This window comes from Lycium ferocissimum, chromosome 3 (genome assembly GCF_029784015.1).
Source record: "Lycium ferocissimum isolate CSIRO_LF1 chromosome 3, AGI_CSIRO_Lferr_CH_V1, whole genome shotgun sequence".
NCBI classification, from domain to species: Eukaryota; Viridiplantae; Streptophyta; class Magnoliopsida; order Solanales; family Solanaceae; genus Lycium; species Lycium ferocissimum.
The window spans coordinates 15855597-15870555 of record NC_081344.1 but is presented as its reverse complement, the minus strand read 5'-3'; the positions used below and the strand labels follow the sequence as shown (position 1 = coordinate 15870555).

The following is a 14959-nucleotide window of genomic DNA, read 5'->3' as shown; positions in this document are numbered from 1 at the left end:
ATGTGTCACAATGGGCTAAATAATGGCCATAACTCAACCCGCTCAACTCTTACCTAATTTTAATTTCTTTATTTGTTTACTTATAATTTTACAGTGTTTCCTATAATTAAGTTTAGGCCACATATCAATCTTACTTTCAAATGAGTAACTAAGTAAGTCAAAATGAATTAAGTTAATGAATAAGCGGGTCAATAACCATACACTTTGATGGATCTATGTTATCAGTACTAATTAAAAGAACGAGAGATTAGAGTTTAAATTACAGTGCATACAAAATATACAAAGTGATAATCTTTCCATCTAACACTTCGGATATAGTTGATGAGGGCATAAAGTAGCCTCATATATGTATTAGAAGAAAATGTCATCTGCAAAATAGTTGATATGAGCATAAACTATCCCATAAACCACCAATATAATAATAACACTCACGGATCGTTAGGTTGGAAACAAGTTATCAAGTTATCCTAGGATAACTTATCCTGAATTAGTTATCCCGAAATTAATTATTTCACCCTCTCACAAGAATAAAATATCGCTATAATTTTGGGATAACTAATCCCGAAATTAGTTATATCGTAATTTTATCTCAACTAAACATGAGATAAAATCATCTTAAATATAATTCTGACACTATTTATCCTTATCTCTCGTGTCAGAATACAATAAATTTATATGGTACTGTAATTAAAATATAAAGTAACTGATTCATTGTTAAGCGTTTATTTATTGTTAGGCATTTGATTGATAAAAAAAATCTCTTGAAAGGAAACTCAACTGAACGACAATAATTAGAAACCACTAGAATTTGTTCCATCTCTCCTATATAATTCCTTAAATACCCTTCCGTTATCCCCTTAAAAACTAGCACAAACCCCATCACCATTCTTCTCAGACAAAAAGCACCAAACCAAACATTCAAAACTCTCTTTTCTTTCACTGCAAAACTCTCATCAAAACAAAAGACATGTCAAAGGAAGTGATTGAAGAAGGACAAACACATCACCATGGAAAAGACTATGTTGACCCTCCACCAGCACCACTTCTTGATATGGCTGAGTTAACTAAATGGTCTTTTTACAGAGCACTTATAGCTGAGTTCATAGCTACACTTCTCTTCCTTTATGTTACTGTTGCGACTGTTATTGGACACAAGAAACTTAATGGTGTCAACCCATGTGATGGTGTTGGTATTCTTGGAATTGCATGGGCTTTTGGTGGCATGATTTTTGTTCTTGTTTACTGTACTGCTGGCATTTCTGGTAACTACAGAAACCCACTTTTTTATTTTTTCATATGCAAAATTTAGTTAGTGTTTGGACATAGGTTTAGTTGAAACTTGGAAAAAAAAAAAAGAGTTTTTGAAGTTGAGATGAAAAATGGTGTTTTGGAAGTTGAAGTTGTGTCTAGACATGCATTTTAGTTGAAAAAAAAGAAAGTTTTGTGGGTGGAAGAAAAAAATTGGGCCAGTTGTTGAAGCTTGAAAAAGTTTCTTCAATTTTTTTTTTTGGGAGAGCTGACCAAATTCCATGTACAAACAATGTTTTCAATTTTTTTTTTTTTTTTTTGAAAAAAGTAGTAAAAAAACTTATGTCCGAAGTGGAGCTAGAGTCCCTCATATTTATTATACATGGTTTGCTATACATATATATTTAAAGATTCTTACATATACGTACATGGTTTGAGCTAACTTTTAACCAGCTAAGAGAGCCTAGATTCTCCAGTATTTAAGCTCTGCAAGTTCAACTTTTAAGTTTCTTGACATTGAATCCGTTATATTTTTAAAATTATAGGTTCATATGTACTATTTGCTACAATTTTAGCTAGTGTTTGGACACAGGTTTGGTTGAAACTTGAATAAAAAAGGAGTTTTTGAAGTTGTGTTGAAAAATAGTTTTTGGTAGGTGAAGTCTGTTTAGACGTGCATTTTACTTGAGCTAAGCTACATCTGCTCTAGGTAGATGGAGTATCTAACCAATGGGTCCAATTGAATTTTGGTACTTTTTGACATGAATCATAGATATGTGTATGATGTAAAATCACTAAAATTTCAAGAAATGTTCAATTTTAAACCAATAATTTCACAAGTGTGATGGATTTGTTTTTTCTTTTTCAAAAAACTAAGGGATGTGTGTGGTTTTTTTTTTTGTTTTTGTAGGTGGTCACATTAACCCTGCAGTGACATTTGGGTTATTCTTGGCAAGGAAAGTGTCATTGATAAGAGCAATTGCATACATAATAGCACAATCACTTGGTGCTATTTGTGGTGTTGGTTTTGTGAAGGCATTCATGAAGCATGACTACAACATAGAAGGTGGTGGTGGTAACTTTGTGGCACCTGGTTACAACAAGGGCACTGCTTTGGGTGCTGAGATTATTGGAACTTTTGTGCTTGTTTACACTGTTTTCTCTGCTACTGACCCTAAGAGAAGTGCTCGTGACTCTCATGTCCCTGTAAGTTACCCTCTCACAACTACTAGATTTTGTTCAAGCATGACAAATCTTGGATTTTAAGTTCAGATGTGAAGCTAGGATTTGATGTTTATGGTTCGGGATTTTAGTTCTTTTTAAGTTCTTGGATTCTAAATCACTCGCTCCAATTGATTTTTTAGGCTTGGACGCATGAATTAAAGAATTCACTTACTCCCAAAAATTAAGAGAGGTTTGACTAAGATACCCTTAATTATAATGTTTTTTTCTTTTTTTTCTTTTTAGGATGACATATTTATCATGGGGTTATGAGAATGTGTTGAGGATAAATTTGGGAAAAAGATTATTAACTTCTTGGTTTTGTGAAACATCAGTTATTTCGGAATGGACGGAGTAATAATTTGTACATATTCGATGTATTTTTTAAGAAAAATATAGAGTTTGATCCTAAGCTCCTTAAGCCATACTCTGGCTCCTCCCCTGTTTAAGTTACAAATTCAACATGTAGACAAACAGATACAGCAAAAACTGTTCTTCACTACAGCATATAAATGCGTGTGTTAGGTATGAATTTATGTGTCTATGAATAGTGGTGCAGTGGTATTCCCCCTGTTTCTAGTAGATTGGAAACAGAGTAGTTGCTTGGAGTTTTCAATACTAACATGAAGTATTTTGTTTGGACATGAGTTCAGGTTTTGGCTCCTCTGCCAATTGGATTTGCTGTTTTCATGGTTCATTTGGCCACCATCCCCATTACTGGAACTGGCATCAACCCTGCTAGAAGCTTTGGTGCTGCTGTCATTATCAACAGGAAAAACATCTGGGATGACCAAGTAAGTGCCTTTACTAATTTCGAAAAGATTTAAGTTACATACACTAACAGTATAACTAATCTTTCCACCACGTTACCTTACTAGGAGTACTAATTATTCTAGCTTACCAATAAAGTCCAAGAAGGATTTAAGTTATGTACACTGAGACACTGTAATATTAGTTGAAGTTGTTGTAACTTATGTTAATTGTATTTTGGGTAATGTTGCAGTGGATCTTTTGGGTTGGACCAATGGTGGGAGCAATGGCAGCGGCGATATACCATCAGTTTGTATTGAGAGCTGGAGCTGTTAAAGCTTTGGGATCTTTCAGAAGCAACCCAAGCAACTAAGCAAGTTATTCACCACCCTCATAACCAGAGAAGAGAAGAAGAGAATTGCATTCACAAGTTCAAATTTTTCTTGTTTAATTGTTTGATTTGTGTATGAGGATTAATGTATGAACTTTTTTTTTTTTTTTGTTCCTTTGGTACAGTTTCGTATTTAATATAAGCGTTGGATGTGTATTTATTTGGTTTGAGTAGCATTGGTGGTGCTTTCTCTTTCAAATTCTTCTCTCTTGTGAAATTGGAACCCCCCCTCATAAATTGTGTCATTCTTAAAGGTTTCACGTTTTTCAGTACTCAAAACCATGACAATTAGTATGACGGAAAAAGATGAAGTCATGTTTATACAAAATGGATGATGAATGCATCTGACAAGTATTTTTAAAATATTTCAAAAATATTTACTCATTGGATGTGTACACATAATTAATGTATACATGACATTGAGAAGTGCTAAATACATTTCTAGTACTTTGTATAGAATTAAGTATTAGTAGTATATTTTTACTTCAATAAATCACTTGATCATGGATTAACCAGTATCTTTTTTCTTCAACATAAGGGAGGAAGTCTAATCAAAACTACCAAAGGCTACTGATTTTGTTTAACTCAAGTAGGACAATAATTGGAGGAATTTGATAAATCAAACGGAGGCCTGGTGTCAAAGCGTGATTCTTCCTTCATACAAATCTATAGTGTTGATTTGATATGTCATGACCAATTTTTAGTACGAAAAGATATACTATTTACTTTTCACTTGTCTATTTACTTTTCACTTTTAAGTTAAATTTTTGTTTGTTCTGTAAGTTTAAAAATTTGCTGAATTCTAAAATTTGTTAATAAAGGCCAAAAGATAGTGCACTATCTATGTATGTACCACTTGATAGAATCATTTTATCATTTTATCACTATATAGTGCACTATCTTTTGGCCTTTATTAACAAATTTTAGAAAGCAAATCCAATAGAAGCAGATACATTTAATAAAGCATTATTTATGTTACTATTTCTTATGGAGAATTTCCTTTTCTTGTCACTTCTAGCGTAGTTAATGCAGAATATTTCCGCCAAATAATATATACTCAAGCTTTTGTTGAAATCCAATATCTATGTATGTACCACTTGATAGAATCATTTTATCAATTTAAAGGGGTTCTTTCAAATTCTTTCTACCCCTTTAGATACTCTATTTTTATTGATCATCGAGACCATTTTCCACATCTAAGATGCCACGTGTCTCCTAAAAGAAACAAAGATGCTCTTCTATGTTGTGATCTCTTCTCTCTAGTCTCTCTCTTTGCTGAGTCTGGAAAGGTCTGAAAAATCATTGTAGGGTTGGCAGGACAGGTGCCTGCACTCTTTTTGACTTGAAGACAAACAGTAGGACTATGTGAAGGAAAAGCAAGCAACGGTAACGAAAAGGTAAAGAAAAATTATAAAATTGTAAAGATAACAGAGAGATGGGAATTTCTAGACAAAAAAAGCCATACTGGAATACACTTGTCATGTGAGATGGTAAGGGGAGCTAGGATCGAGAAGTGCCTTTACAGTGGATTCACATGCAAGGACCAAAAACAAAAGAATGGTAGGTCCCCCATCGTGGTTCGGTGAATGCGGTACCTTTCTTCATTAATTAAAAGTCTCGAATTTAAATTCTGAATATAAAAAAATTCTTGATAGAAAAGGACTTTCTTTCTTACGGTGCAAATCCGAATTAATTAGCCAAATTTACTATGAAATTTAAATATCTCGAGTTTAAATTTTGAGTATAAAAAAATTCATGACAGCTCAATGAGGTGAAGAAAAGGATTTTCTCCATATCATCACAATAACTGCATTAGCACCACCACACCACTATTACCTTCACTCCCTTTCTGTTACAAAATTAATCCAAAACATGGAATCCAATAATATAATTACGCTCCGAACGGCGAGATAAAAAAAGGAAGAAAAAAAAGAATGGTAGGTCCTCTTATCTTTTCTAACGCCATCATTACCATAAAGCCATTTGCTTTATTTTGTATTCTCAAACAGAATTGGCGGAACATAAGAAAGTTAGTTTTAGTGATAAGCCTTCCCCTTTCTCTTTTTCCCTTTTTTATTTGGGCCAACTTCTTCACTTACAATATTTTAAGACTTGAGTCATACTGAGAATAAAGAGAAACTATTGTTGTTCCGAGTTTGGATATTATAAAAAATGGTACCCTATGTCAGTCATGGTTCTCTTGTCATTTTCATATTCAAGCAACAACTACGAGACCTACCAGTATCGTTACTTGCAGTCTCTAGCCCAAAGATTTGAGCGTATTGCAAGAAAGTGGAAATTAAAGACTGTTCTATCCTTTGTGCCAATGGTGGAGGCACAATGACCCATTGATCATGGTTAGTTTAAGTCGATTTGCAGCTGTTGGAAGTAATGCTTTGCGGATGATTCAACAATCTTTGCTCTGATTGCCCATTACTCAAAATCTCTTACTATATAGACATCTTAGTTATGCGGGTCACTACTTAAATCATCATGCCCTGGTTGAGCCTTATTAAGTAGGCTATTGGCCATAAATTCCAAATACTTTTCACTTTATTTGAAATTATGGAGTTGTATTTAGTTATACATTTTGCAAAGAATAGTTGGAATAATGTTCCTGCTTGAATATACATAAATACAACTTCAAAAGTGAAAAGTGAGTTGGAAAACATGTTATAAGTTGTTTTCCAAATTTGAAATACAACTTCACGTTGAATTTGGAATTTTCATAGCCAGACACTGATTTTCAAATAAATTGAAAGATTATTCCGAAAAAAGTGAATACTTTTTATGGCCAAACGGCTCCTAACTACCCAGATAGGATTTCGCAAAATGCCTTGCAAACGGGTCACGGGTGACACCAGCAACCTACAATGTAATAGCTTTAGTAAAAGCAAAATCCAGAATTGCATAACCAAATAATTGCTTTGCGCACAAATAATTTAATCTACCAAACAAGAGGTGAAATCGGGAATCCCTTTGTACAGAAACAACTCACCATTCACGGGAGAAAACTTTCTGCAGATTGAGGCCAAGCCATTAGAAAAGTACTCTATGCAACCTGACCCTCCAAGCAAATTTAAGTACTTATACTGCACAACAATTGACGTGACAAGTGCACTGCATCTACAATACTCCAATAAGTTCACCTACCTTTTCATTCGCAAGCATAAATAGGGAGAAATGATTATTTTTGGCGCTTTACAATTTTTTATTTTATTTTATGACCCTTTTGCAAGAGCTTCATTTTTACGCGTAAGAGATCTGAAAAGAAACACATAAGAGATTTGAAAAAACCATTTTCTTTTATTCAAAGTGTAAGAGGCCAAGAGATCTTATTTCCTCTGCATAAATTGCTAAGTGCAATTGTTCTTCATTACGAGTATCTGTCTATGCAAAGATAGAATACTTCTCGTTTATTTGTAAGGGATTAATAATAATCCAAGTCCAGTCACAAAGAAAACTCATATCCCAAATACCTTTTCATTTAGGAGGGGAGGGGATTTTAGATATTCACAGTTTTCTGGTTTATATTAAAAAGTTTCTTGCACATAATAGGATTTACAAAATAACCATAATCAACAACCACAAAGCATTCACATAAGGTTTGAGGGATAGAAATTTGACATTAACTGAAATCATGATACAGAAAAGCAACAGCATCAAGAAGCATCCCCATCACAAGACTCTGCTCTAGGATACAGAAAAGTACACGTTGACATGACATGTTAATACCTCAATCAGGCAAAGCAGTTCCTCTCTCAAGGTTATTCTTGATCTCCAAGGTGTATTTTCCAAAGGCACGTTCGATCTTTTTATTGAAGTGCTCGTTACGATCATTAATGGAGTCAATGTCTTTCTCTTCATGGAACTTCCTCCTCCGACTAAATGATTGGCGCTTCTCATCCCTGTCCTTGAGCTCCTTCACCATCCTCTCTATCTTGTCGTCTGATAATTTTGGTGCCTGTACAATTGAAGATATAGTGTAGGTAGCCCATTTTCTGAAGTCTGAAATAAATAAAAAACAAACAAAGCTAGGGATCATGGCTGAAGCATACCTTCCCATACTGGAGACTTGAAGCTTCTCGATAAAATTCTGGGTCAGCTTCCTTCATTTTATTGTAATCGTCGACATCAACAGCAACATTCTTTGTCCGCTTCTTGTATGCATTGTATAGTGTTCTCTGATTAAAAACTGAAAAAATGACAAATAACAGAGAGGGAGGACAGGAAACAAGATCAGCTTCACCATATAAAACTGCATCACACCCAAAATTTCCAAAGTGCCAGAAAAAAATAAGGTCATTGATGAAGATCACCAATATTTCCAAGGCAAGGAATTGAACTTTAAGAAAATGGGATATTTTTAACACGTCTCACTGCAAGCTCGACAATGTATCATATATTTAGTATTTACTACTGCTCAAGCTTTGTAGCTCTACAGCAGCATAAGACAGGAAATCGAACAGAATTCTAGCCTTCCTTCCAGGCTAAAACTTTGAGACAAGACTTGTGTTAAAATGCCAATTGAACAATCAATATCCAGAACAAAGTGAGCTTATCTCAGAGACACATTTTATGCTCCCATATCTGTGAGCCTCAGTAATCATGGAAGGTTTTTCTTTTCCCTTGTTTGTGAGTGTGTGTAAGAGGGTTGGGGGGGGTGTTTCTGGAATAGAACAGTGATTAAAAAAAAATCAGGCATACCATCCCAACCAGCTGGAGCAGGCTCCTTCTCCCACTTCTTATACTTTGCCTCTGCAGACTCTTGTGTATCTAGCATATATGCCTTACTCATATCTAATCCATTGGCATCTAATAACTTCCCAATTTTCTTCTTCCTTTCCTCAATCCATTTTTGCTTGGACATTCCCCTAGACTCTGCTGGAGCTTCTGTTTTTTTCTTCTCTGTTACCATTGCAGTTTGATTAGCTTTTCTTGCCTCATTCTGCATTAAATTCCACAAGCTAGAACATAAATAATTTGATCAAAGATACTATACAGAACAAAAGAAAACAAGAAAACGAAATGATATGGAGCAGCTAACAGAATGATGACATTGCTTTCTAGAGAAACAGAAAAGAACCATAGTTGCAATTACCATTTTTAATCTTAATTCAAATAACTTTTTCTTCCTCCCTGTGAGATTCGCGGAGTCTCCTACCATATTACCCTCTACATCAGCTTGATCATCTTCATCGTTGTGCCTTTCAGCACCATCCCTTTCATCAGGTGCATCTTCACCCCCATTAGAACTCGCAACCGAGTGGGGATGAACATCAACAGTATTAGCTTGCAATACACCTGATAGCACATTAAGAAGGTCAGGCCAGGAAAAACACATGTAACAAATTTGGCATTCTACGGGAGCAAACATTAGGCCCTAGCTCTCCTTAAAAACAAAAGAACTAGCAACCGGAAATGAATGAGAAAAAGACTTACGTGAGCTTAACTAGTTAAACCTAATACGTTAACATCTCCAACAGGTCATGCTTGAAATACTTTATCTTTAGTTTAAGCATAGTTCTCTCCGTGCAACCAATGCAAGAAGGACTTTAAGACATGATAATAGAGGTATAGGCCCCCAAGGTATGGCCTAACGGTCAATGAAGTTGGTTGAGAACTATGAGTCTCAAGTTCAAATCTCAGCAGAGGCAAAAACATTAGGTGCTTCCCATTTGTCCAAGTCTTGATATACAGAGTTACGCGGTATTTTGCTGGTGGGAGGTAGCACATACTTCGTGAAATTAGTCGATATGGGCACAAGATGACACGGGCACCGCGCATAAGAGGTATAACGTAGTGGTAAAGACCTCCCCACCTCCAACCATGAGATTGGGGGTTCAAGCCCATCTGGTGGGAAGAACCATTGTTGGGCTCCTCGTGGACGGAAGATAGGTTTAGGAGGGTAGAGCTTATCATATTAGGGAAACGGAAAATACTTCCATAACTCTTTGCTAGCTTTCTAAAAACAAAAACTCAAAGCCACGTTTGTCAACTATATCCTTGTCAATCGCTAAAAGCTAAAATAAAGCCCATGAATCTTGGTATTAGTTAAGTAAGGCGGTTCCCAACAACCTCACATCATTAATGTCAGCTAAGCATTAACCCCATGTAAGTGCAACCTAAAATGAAGTGTGTGGCTTAGCCAATGTAGTATCTTTGCCTATTGCTGACATGATAAAGTTCACTTCAGCATATATAGATTGGGTCCCCCCTCTCCCAACTCAATGGCATTGACATGACAGAACCGATCACACTTTACCAGGTACTCCTATCCAACATTCAGAAAAAAGTACTCTTCCTCGTCCCACGAACTACTATTGACAACGTTATTTACTTTTCCCCAAACTGCAGACATCACATGTCAGATCAACAAATCTATATCTCAGGCACTGGAAACATGTAAAGCTTTTGCCTCCACAAGTCTCAAGTTCATGTAGCTCCAAGTCTTTTTTTCGATGAAGTAATGTGTTTCATTGAAAGGCACCAAGAAGATGTAAAGTTACAGGAAATTAAACAAATCATGTAGCTCCAGGTCTTGGAAAACAGGAACCAAGCTTCGCCCTTCCATCTAGGGTTTATTGCAGATACTCACATTTGTTGTTGTACTCACATTTGAATGTGCCCACATAGGAAGAGGAAAATGATAGCTATAGAAATAGGAAAATTGAAATTTCACACCCAAAAGATAGGGGTAGCATAAGGGTTTTATTAAAAGAATTTGCCTTAATCTAGAAATACATATTATTTATTTTACATTAATTTTAACTATAATCTTGGTAAAATGATACTCCCTCCGTCCCAATTTATGTGATGATATTTGACTGGGCATGGAATTAAGAATGAACGAAAGACTTTTGAAACTTGTGGTTCAAAACAAGCCATAGATATTTGTGTGGCTATAAATCATCCCATTAAGAGTAAAATGGGAAATTGTAGTTAAATATTACTAAATATAGAAAGGTGTCATTCTTTTTGGGATTGACTAAAAGGAAAGAGTTACATAAATTGGGACAGAGGGAGTAGTAATTTTATCACCAATCCTACATTTAAAAATTGGGAGGATATATTGAAAAACAACGGTTGACATGTCAGGTTGCCCTAGTATGACTGTATGAGTATAAAAAGGATCGGCTTGTTTAATAGGTATGAGCAGTATAAGGATAGAATATTTTAGGGGCAAGATGGGTAGAATTCTTTAACAAACCACTGATTACCTTCCTTACTTTTTGGTTAGGCAGGAACAATCTCAAGTTTTCTGAAGAAGATGGTTTTCAGCTCCAATACATACCATACCACCACATCTCCTCCATACTGATAATTGTCCCTAATGACATGACAGCCCATAGTGTCTACTCCTCACCAAATTAAATACCAACTCTTTTGACCTCAGTAATGCAGGAGACAACACAGCTATATATGTCTCTCAATCAGCTAACACCTCGCGCTCTCACTTTCCCATCTTTTACTAGCAAAGATTGCTTGGTCACTCTCTCTGGTAAAACTTTTGCTTTGATTGGTGCTCTACTATGACTCCCTCATCACTGTGACTCTCTAAAGATGCACTTGGATGTCAAATCATTATACCACAGCTGTCTGCAAGGGAAAAAAACCTAGTAATATGTAGGAGCCCTTTTTACGAACCTAATAGCTAGTCTCATAAAACCCATGAACACAAGATGCCAGTGAAACAATAACCATCAGTATCTTCAGTGAAAGGGTGACTAAACTTGTGCAACCAATAAAGACTAAGTAACAAAATAAAGACACAAAACAAAATGCAGACAACATTTTCTTTTCAAATGTTCTCTATTATTATTAATTTTGTTGTTTCGTTTTGCTTTTGGCTCTTTGGTTAAGTGCAAACAACCAGAGTTAAAGGGTTTAACTTTTTGTGAGGTGAATTGTTAGTGCCAAAAATGTCAAAGTACTCCAGGGTTGTAACTTAAAATGCAGCTTTTACCTGTTTCAGCTTTGCTCATTTGCTTCTTTACTTCCGCTATTATTTTAAAGCAATATTCGGTGCATTCATGATAAGGGTTGGATGCATTCCGACAATCTGGGTGAACTCTTCTTTCTTCAGTCATGTTCTAGTTTCCTTTATCAAAGCAATTTCCTGCACCACGAATGCAAACATACAAATTTAACCAAAATCAACTTTAAAACTGGGCAAACCTGACAAAAACACAACTCACAAAGTAAAGTCCACATGGAACTTCAGTCCATCTTAAGCTTCAAAAGAGTTAAAACTTTAACTGTGCTTCCAGTTATAAGTAACACTCATCTTCTCGTAATTACAACACCAACATACCTAGTGTGCTCCCATAGGTGGGGTCTAAGGAGGATAGAGTGTACGCACCCCTTACCCCTACCTATCCCTACCTCATGGAGATAGAGAGGTTATTTCCGAAAGACCCTCGGCTCAAGTAACTCATAACAAGGCAGTTTGAAAAGACAATACAGAAGTAAACAAGGCATAGCAAATTCTTTTTTTTAAAAATAAATAAATAAGGCATAGCAAATACGACATAGCAAATAATAGAGATGACCAAGAACAAGAAACACCATGTAGTAGCAGAAATCGAAGGACAAGAAACTATGAGAATAATGCTAATACTAGCTACCCACCAAGCTTATCCCGCAAGAGAGCGATACAACGCTCAACTACCTTCTAACCTTCTACCATATGTCCTGTCTAATCATCTCTCCCCAATACTTCTTCGGCCTAACTCTACTTCTCCTTACACTCACCACTGCCAACCTCTCACACTTCCTCAACAGAACATCTGCACATCTCCTCTTTAGATGCCCGAACCATCTCAGTCTCGCTTCCCTCATCTTGTCCACCACAGAGACTACTCCCACCTAGTCCCGGATCTTTTCTTTCCTAATCTTATATCTCATAATATGCCCACAAATCCATCTCAGCATCCTTATTTCCGCAACTCTCAGGAGAGATTTTAACTGGCCAACACTCTGTAGAACTTACTTTAAGTTTTAGTCATCTTCTCGTAATTACTACACCAATAAGCTACTGTATTTCTTTCCTCTTTTATTTTTAAACTAATTGATGTCCCAGTGCTTGAATTAGGATGGTCAAAAATGGAAATTGAATTCAGTTGTCGGATTTATAGGATGTAGGATCCCCACGAAGCTTCATCACTAAAAGATTAACAGGCAACTCAGACAATTAATTAGAAAGTACTTCAATCAAACCTATGTTAAACGTGTGAAGGATAATGCATATATAACCTTTTTATTTATTTATTTATTTATTTATTTATTTATTTATTTATTTTTACAATGATTATATTGAAGGGGGGAAAATCAACTTTTACCGTCTTATTTATAAGAGAAATATTCAGGAAAATTGACTAGTGAAACCATTATGAGATGGAATAAGAAATAAAAGTGCAGAAGATTAATTGTACAAATCACAAATAAGAATGAGAAATCGGAAACAGAGCAAATAACGTTGCTACCTTAATACTCGATTTCGGTGGAGAAAGAGATCGAAGGAGGAACAAATTCGCAGGTTAAGGTAGTGGTGTGAACTAGAGCCAAAAAGGAACCTGGATTTCGGGACGATATTTGGATTTGATGGAATTTGGCCCATCTCCACAGGCCCTTTCTGTTTATACGTTTTTTTTTTTTTGCGCGGATTGTCCTTCATTTGGGTGGTCTTTAATTTTTTGATTTTCTTTAATTTTTGTCCTCCGCTTAATATTTTGAGATTTTGGGTTCGAATCCCAACTCAGTAAAAAAAAAAAAAAAATTCGCAAGGCAGAGGTTTGGATTCGCAAGGCAGAATTTTGCCTTCAAAAATCCTCTACTGAAGGAGGGAGAGTTTTGCCTGAACCTCTACCTTAAGGTAGAGTTCGAACTCTGCCTGAAGCAGGTAAAATTCTGCCTACAGGCCTAACTTTAGCCCGAATAGGCCTAACTTTGCTACAAAACTTTGCCTTGCGATTTTTTTATTTTATTTTACTGAGCCAGGGTTCGAACCCCAAACCTCATGGTATTGGGCGAAGGATAAAAATTAAAGATCACCCTAAAAATAAGGACATTCCTGCGAATTGTCCGTTTATATTTGGGATTCTCGCACTGTATGTCATTTCAAATATAGGAAAGTTACACATTTAGCTGCTCGCCCATAATTATTACAACCGCTAGCTATATATATAAAAAATATGCACTGGTTATGTATAATATATACATATATTTTTTGGCTATTATTTTAATGGGTGTCTATACGATGTAGAAATTCCTTAAAAGATTTATTAACATAAATAATATAGTTTTAAGAATATTCCAAAAATTAAAATTTTGATATATTTTAATAAATGCCTACATCTGATAACTAATCAATTTAAAAATTAATTTCAGTAATTTAGGGATTAATTCCCTCCTTCTCTCCACTTCAACCTAATTTCTGTCTAGCTTTTTTCAATCATAATCGCCAAAAAAAATGCCCTTCATTAATTTTTAAGATATTTTCATATCTACGCTTTTTCTACTTTTGATGAAAACTAGTTTGAGTTGAGGCATAGTTGATTGATTGCATTGTGGATTATGATACTCCATTTGAGATCAACTATTTATCCATAATGTTCTTTATAGTTTATGTTGTGTTGTTTATAAATATCCTTATTATGTGTTCATTTTTGTCCCCTCACACTTTTAGCACTTGCATCCGCGGGCGAATTCAGGTATAAAAATGGGTCACGTGAACACATGGTCACCCGACTAAACTCGGTATATTATATATATAATCCGTAAAATATATCTAATATTAACTAAAGGAACACATGCTCAAACTAGACCAAATGGAGCACTGACTAAGTGCTACCTTTAATCCCTTCAGGTTGTCGGATCGAATCCTACTAAATGCACTTTTGCATCTTTTCTTTAATTATTTTTTTTTAAAGGTGAACTCATCCTCTTGAAATTCTGAATTCACCTCTGCTTGCATCCCAACCAAATGTCAAAGGCGCAAGCTTCAGCTCCGTTGCTTGAAGAACATCAATATGTAATGACCAAAGGCAAACATAGATGATACCAATATCTAGATTGCATTTACCAATTTTGCTAGAAAATGACCTTGTATCTATGGTAGTACAGGCTTGTGCAACTACTCATACTATGTCAAAGTTGAATCGATGCTGTCTAACTGTTGCAACTTTAGATGAAAGATTACAACATAAAAAAACGGTCCTCTTTCTATGTCGAGGACTGTACATGAATTGATTTTGGGCTGCAAAGTAGGGCCGACCTCTTTAATCCATGAATATCACTTCCCAAATGTAAAGATCCCCTTAACTTCATGTTGTAAATTTTCACCTTGAA

General features: G+C 35.4%; 2 protein-coding genes across 7 annotated transcripts; one reads left to right on the top strand and one right to left on the bottom strand.

Moving 5' to 3' along the window:
• The first annotated feature begins 852 nt into the window (after window positions 1-852).
• On the top strand, window positions 853-3776 carry LOC132049875 (aquaporin PIP2-7-like). Its single transcript, XM_059440843.1, has 4 exons — window positions 853-1262; window positions 2159-2454; window positions 3123-3263; window positions 3473-3776. Exons 1-4 carry the CDS (start codon window positions 968-970, stop codon window positions 3590-3592), a joined length of 852 nt encoding a protein of 283 aa, XP_059296826.1. The 5' UTR covers window positions 853-967; the 3' UTR covers window positions 3593-3776.
• A 2437-nt stretch (window positions 3777-6213) lies between these two features.
• On the bottom strand, window positions 6214-13207 carry LOC132049872 (uncharacterized). Of its 6 annotated transcripts, none has more exons than XR_009413166.1 (7): window positions 11577-11729; window positions 8712-8914; window positions 8318-8558; window positions 7669-7805; window positions 7346-7574; window positions 6609-6763; window positions 6214-6478 (listed from the first exon to the last, which is right to left on the bottom strand). XR_009413166.1 is itself a non-coding variant. In XM_059440839.1 (6 exons), exons 1-5 carry the CDS (start codon window positions 11698-11700, stop codon window positions 7347-7349), a joined length of 933 nt encoding a protein of 310 aa, XP_059296822.1. In that variant the 5' UTR covers window positions 11701-11729; the 3' UTR covers window positions 6214-6478; window position 7346. The 6 variants fall into 6 exon arrangements, 4 of the variants coding, with proteins under 4 accessions (XP_059296822.1, XP_059296821.1, XP_059296820.1 ...); XR_009413165.1 differs by having other exon boundaries at window positions 6609-6702; XM_059440839.1 differs by lacking the exon at window positions 6609-6763.
• Window positions 13208-14959: the final 1752 nt, after the last annotated feature.

Coding starts and splice junctions, on each gene's coding strand:
- LOC132049875 (XM_059440843.1), top strand. CDS start 968: ATGTCAAAGGAAGTGATTGAAGAAGGACAAACACATCACCATGGAAAA. Junction 1,263..2,158: donor CTGTACTGCTGGCATTTCTG/GTAACTACAGAA, acceptor TTGTTTTTGTAG/GTGGTCACATTAACCCTGCA. Junction 2,455..3,122: donor CTCGTGACTCTCATGTCCCT/GTAAGTTACCCT, acceptor ACATGAGTTCAG/GTTTTGGCTCCTCTGCCAAT.
- LOC132049872 (XM_059440838.1), bottom strand. CDS start 11,700: ATGACTGAAGAAAGAAGAGTTCACCCAGATTGTCGGAATGCATCCAAC. Junction 8,915..11,576: donor AATGAGCAAAGCTGAAACAG/GTAAAAGCTGCA, acceptor ATGTGCTATCAG/GTGTATTGCAAGCTAATACT. Junction 7,806..8,317: donor TGCTCCAGCTGGTTGGGATG/GTATGCCTGATT, acceptor TCATTTTTTCAG/TTTTTAATCAGAGAACACTA.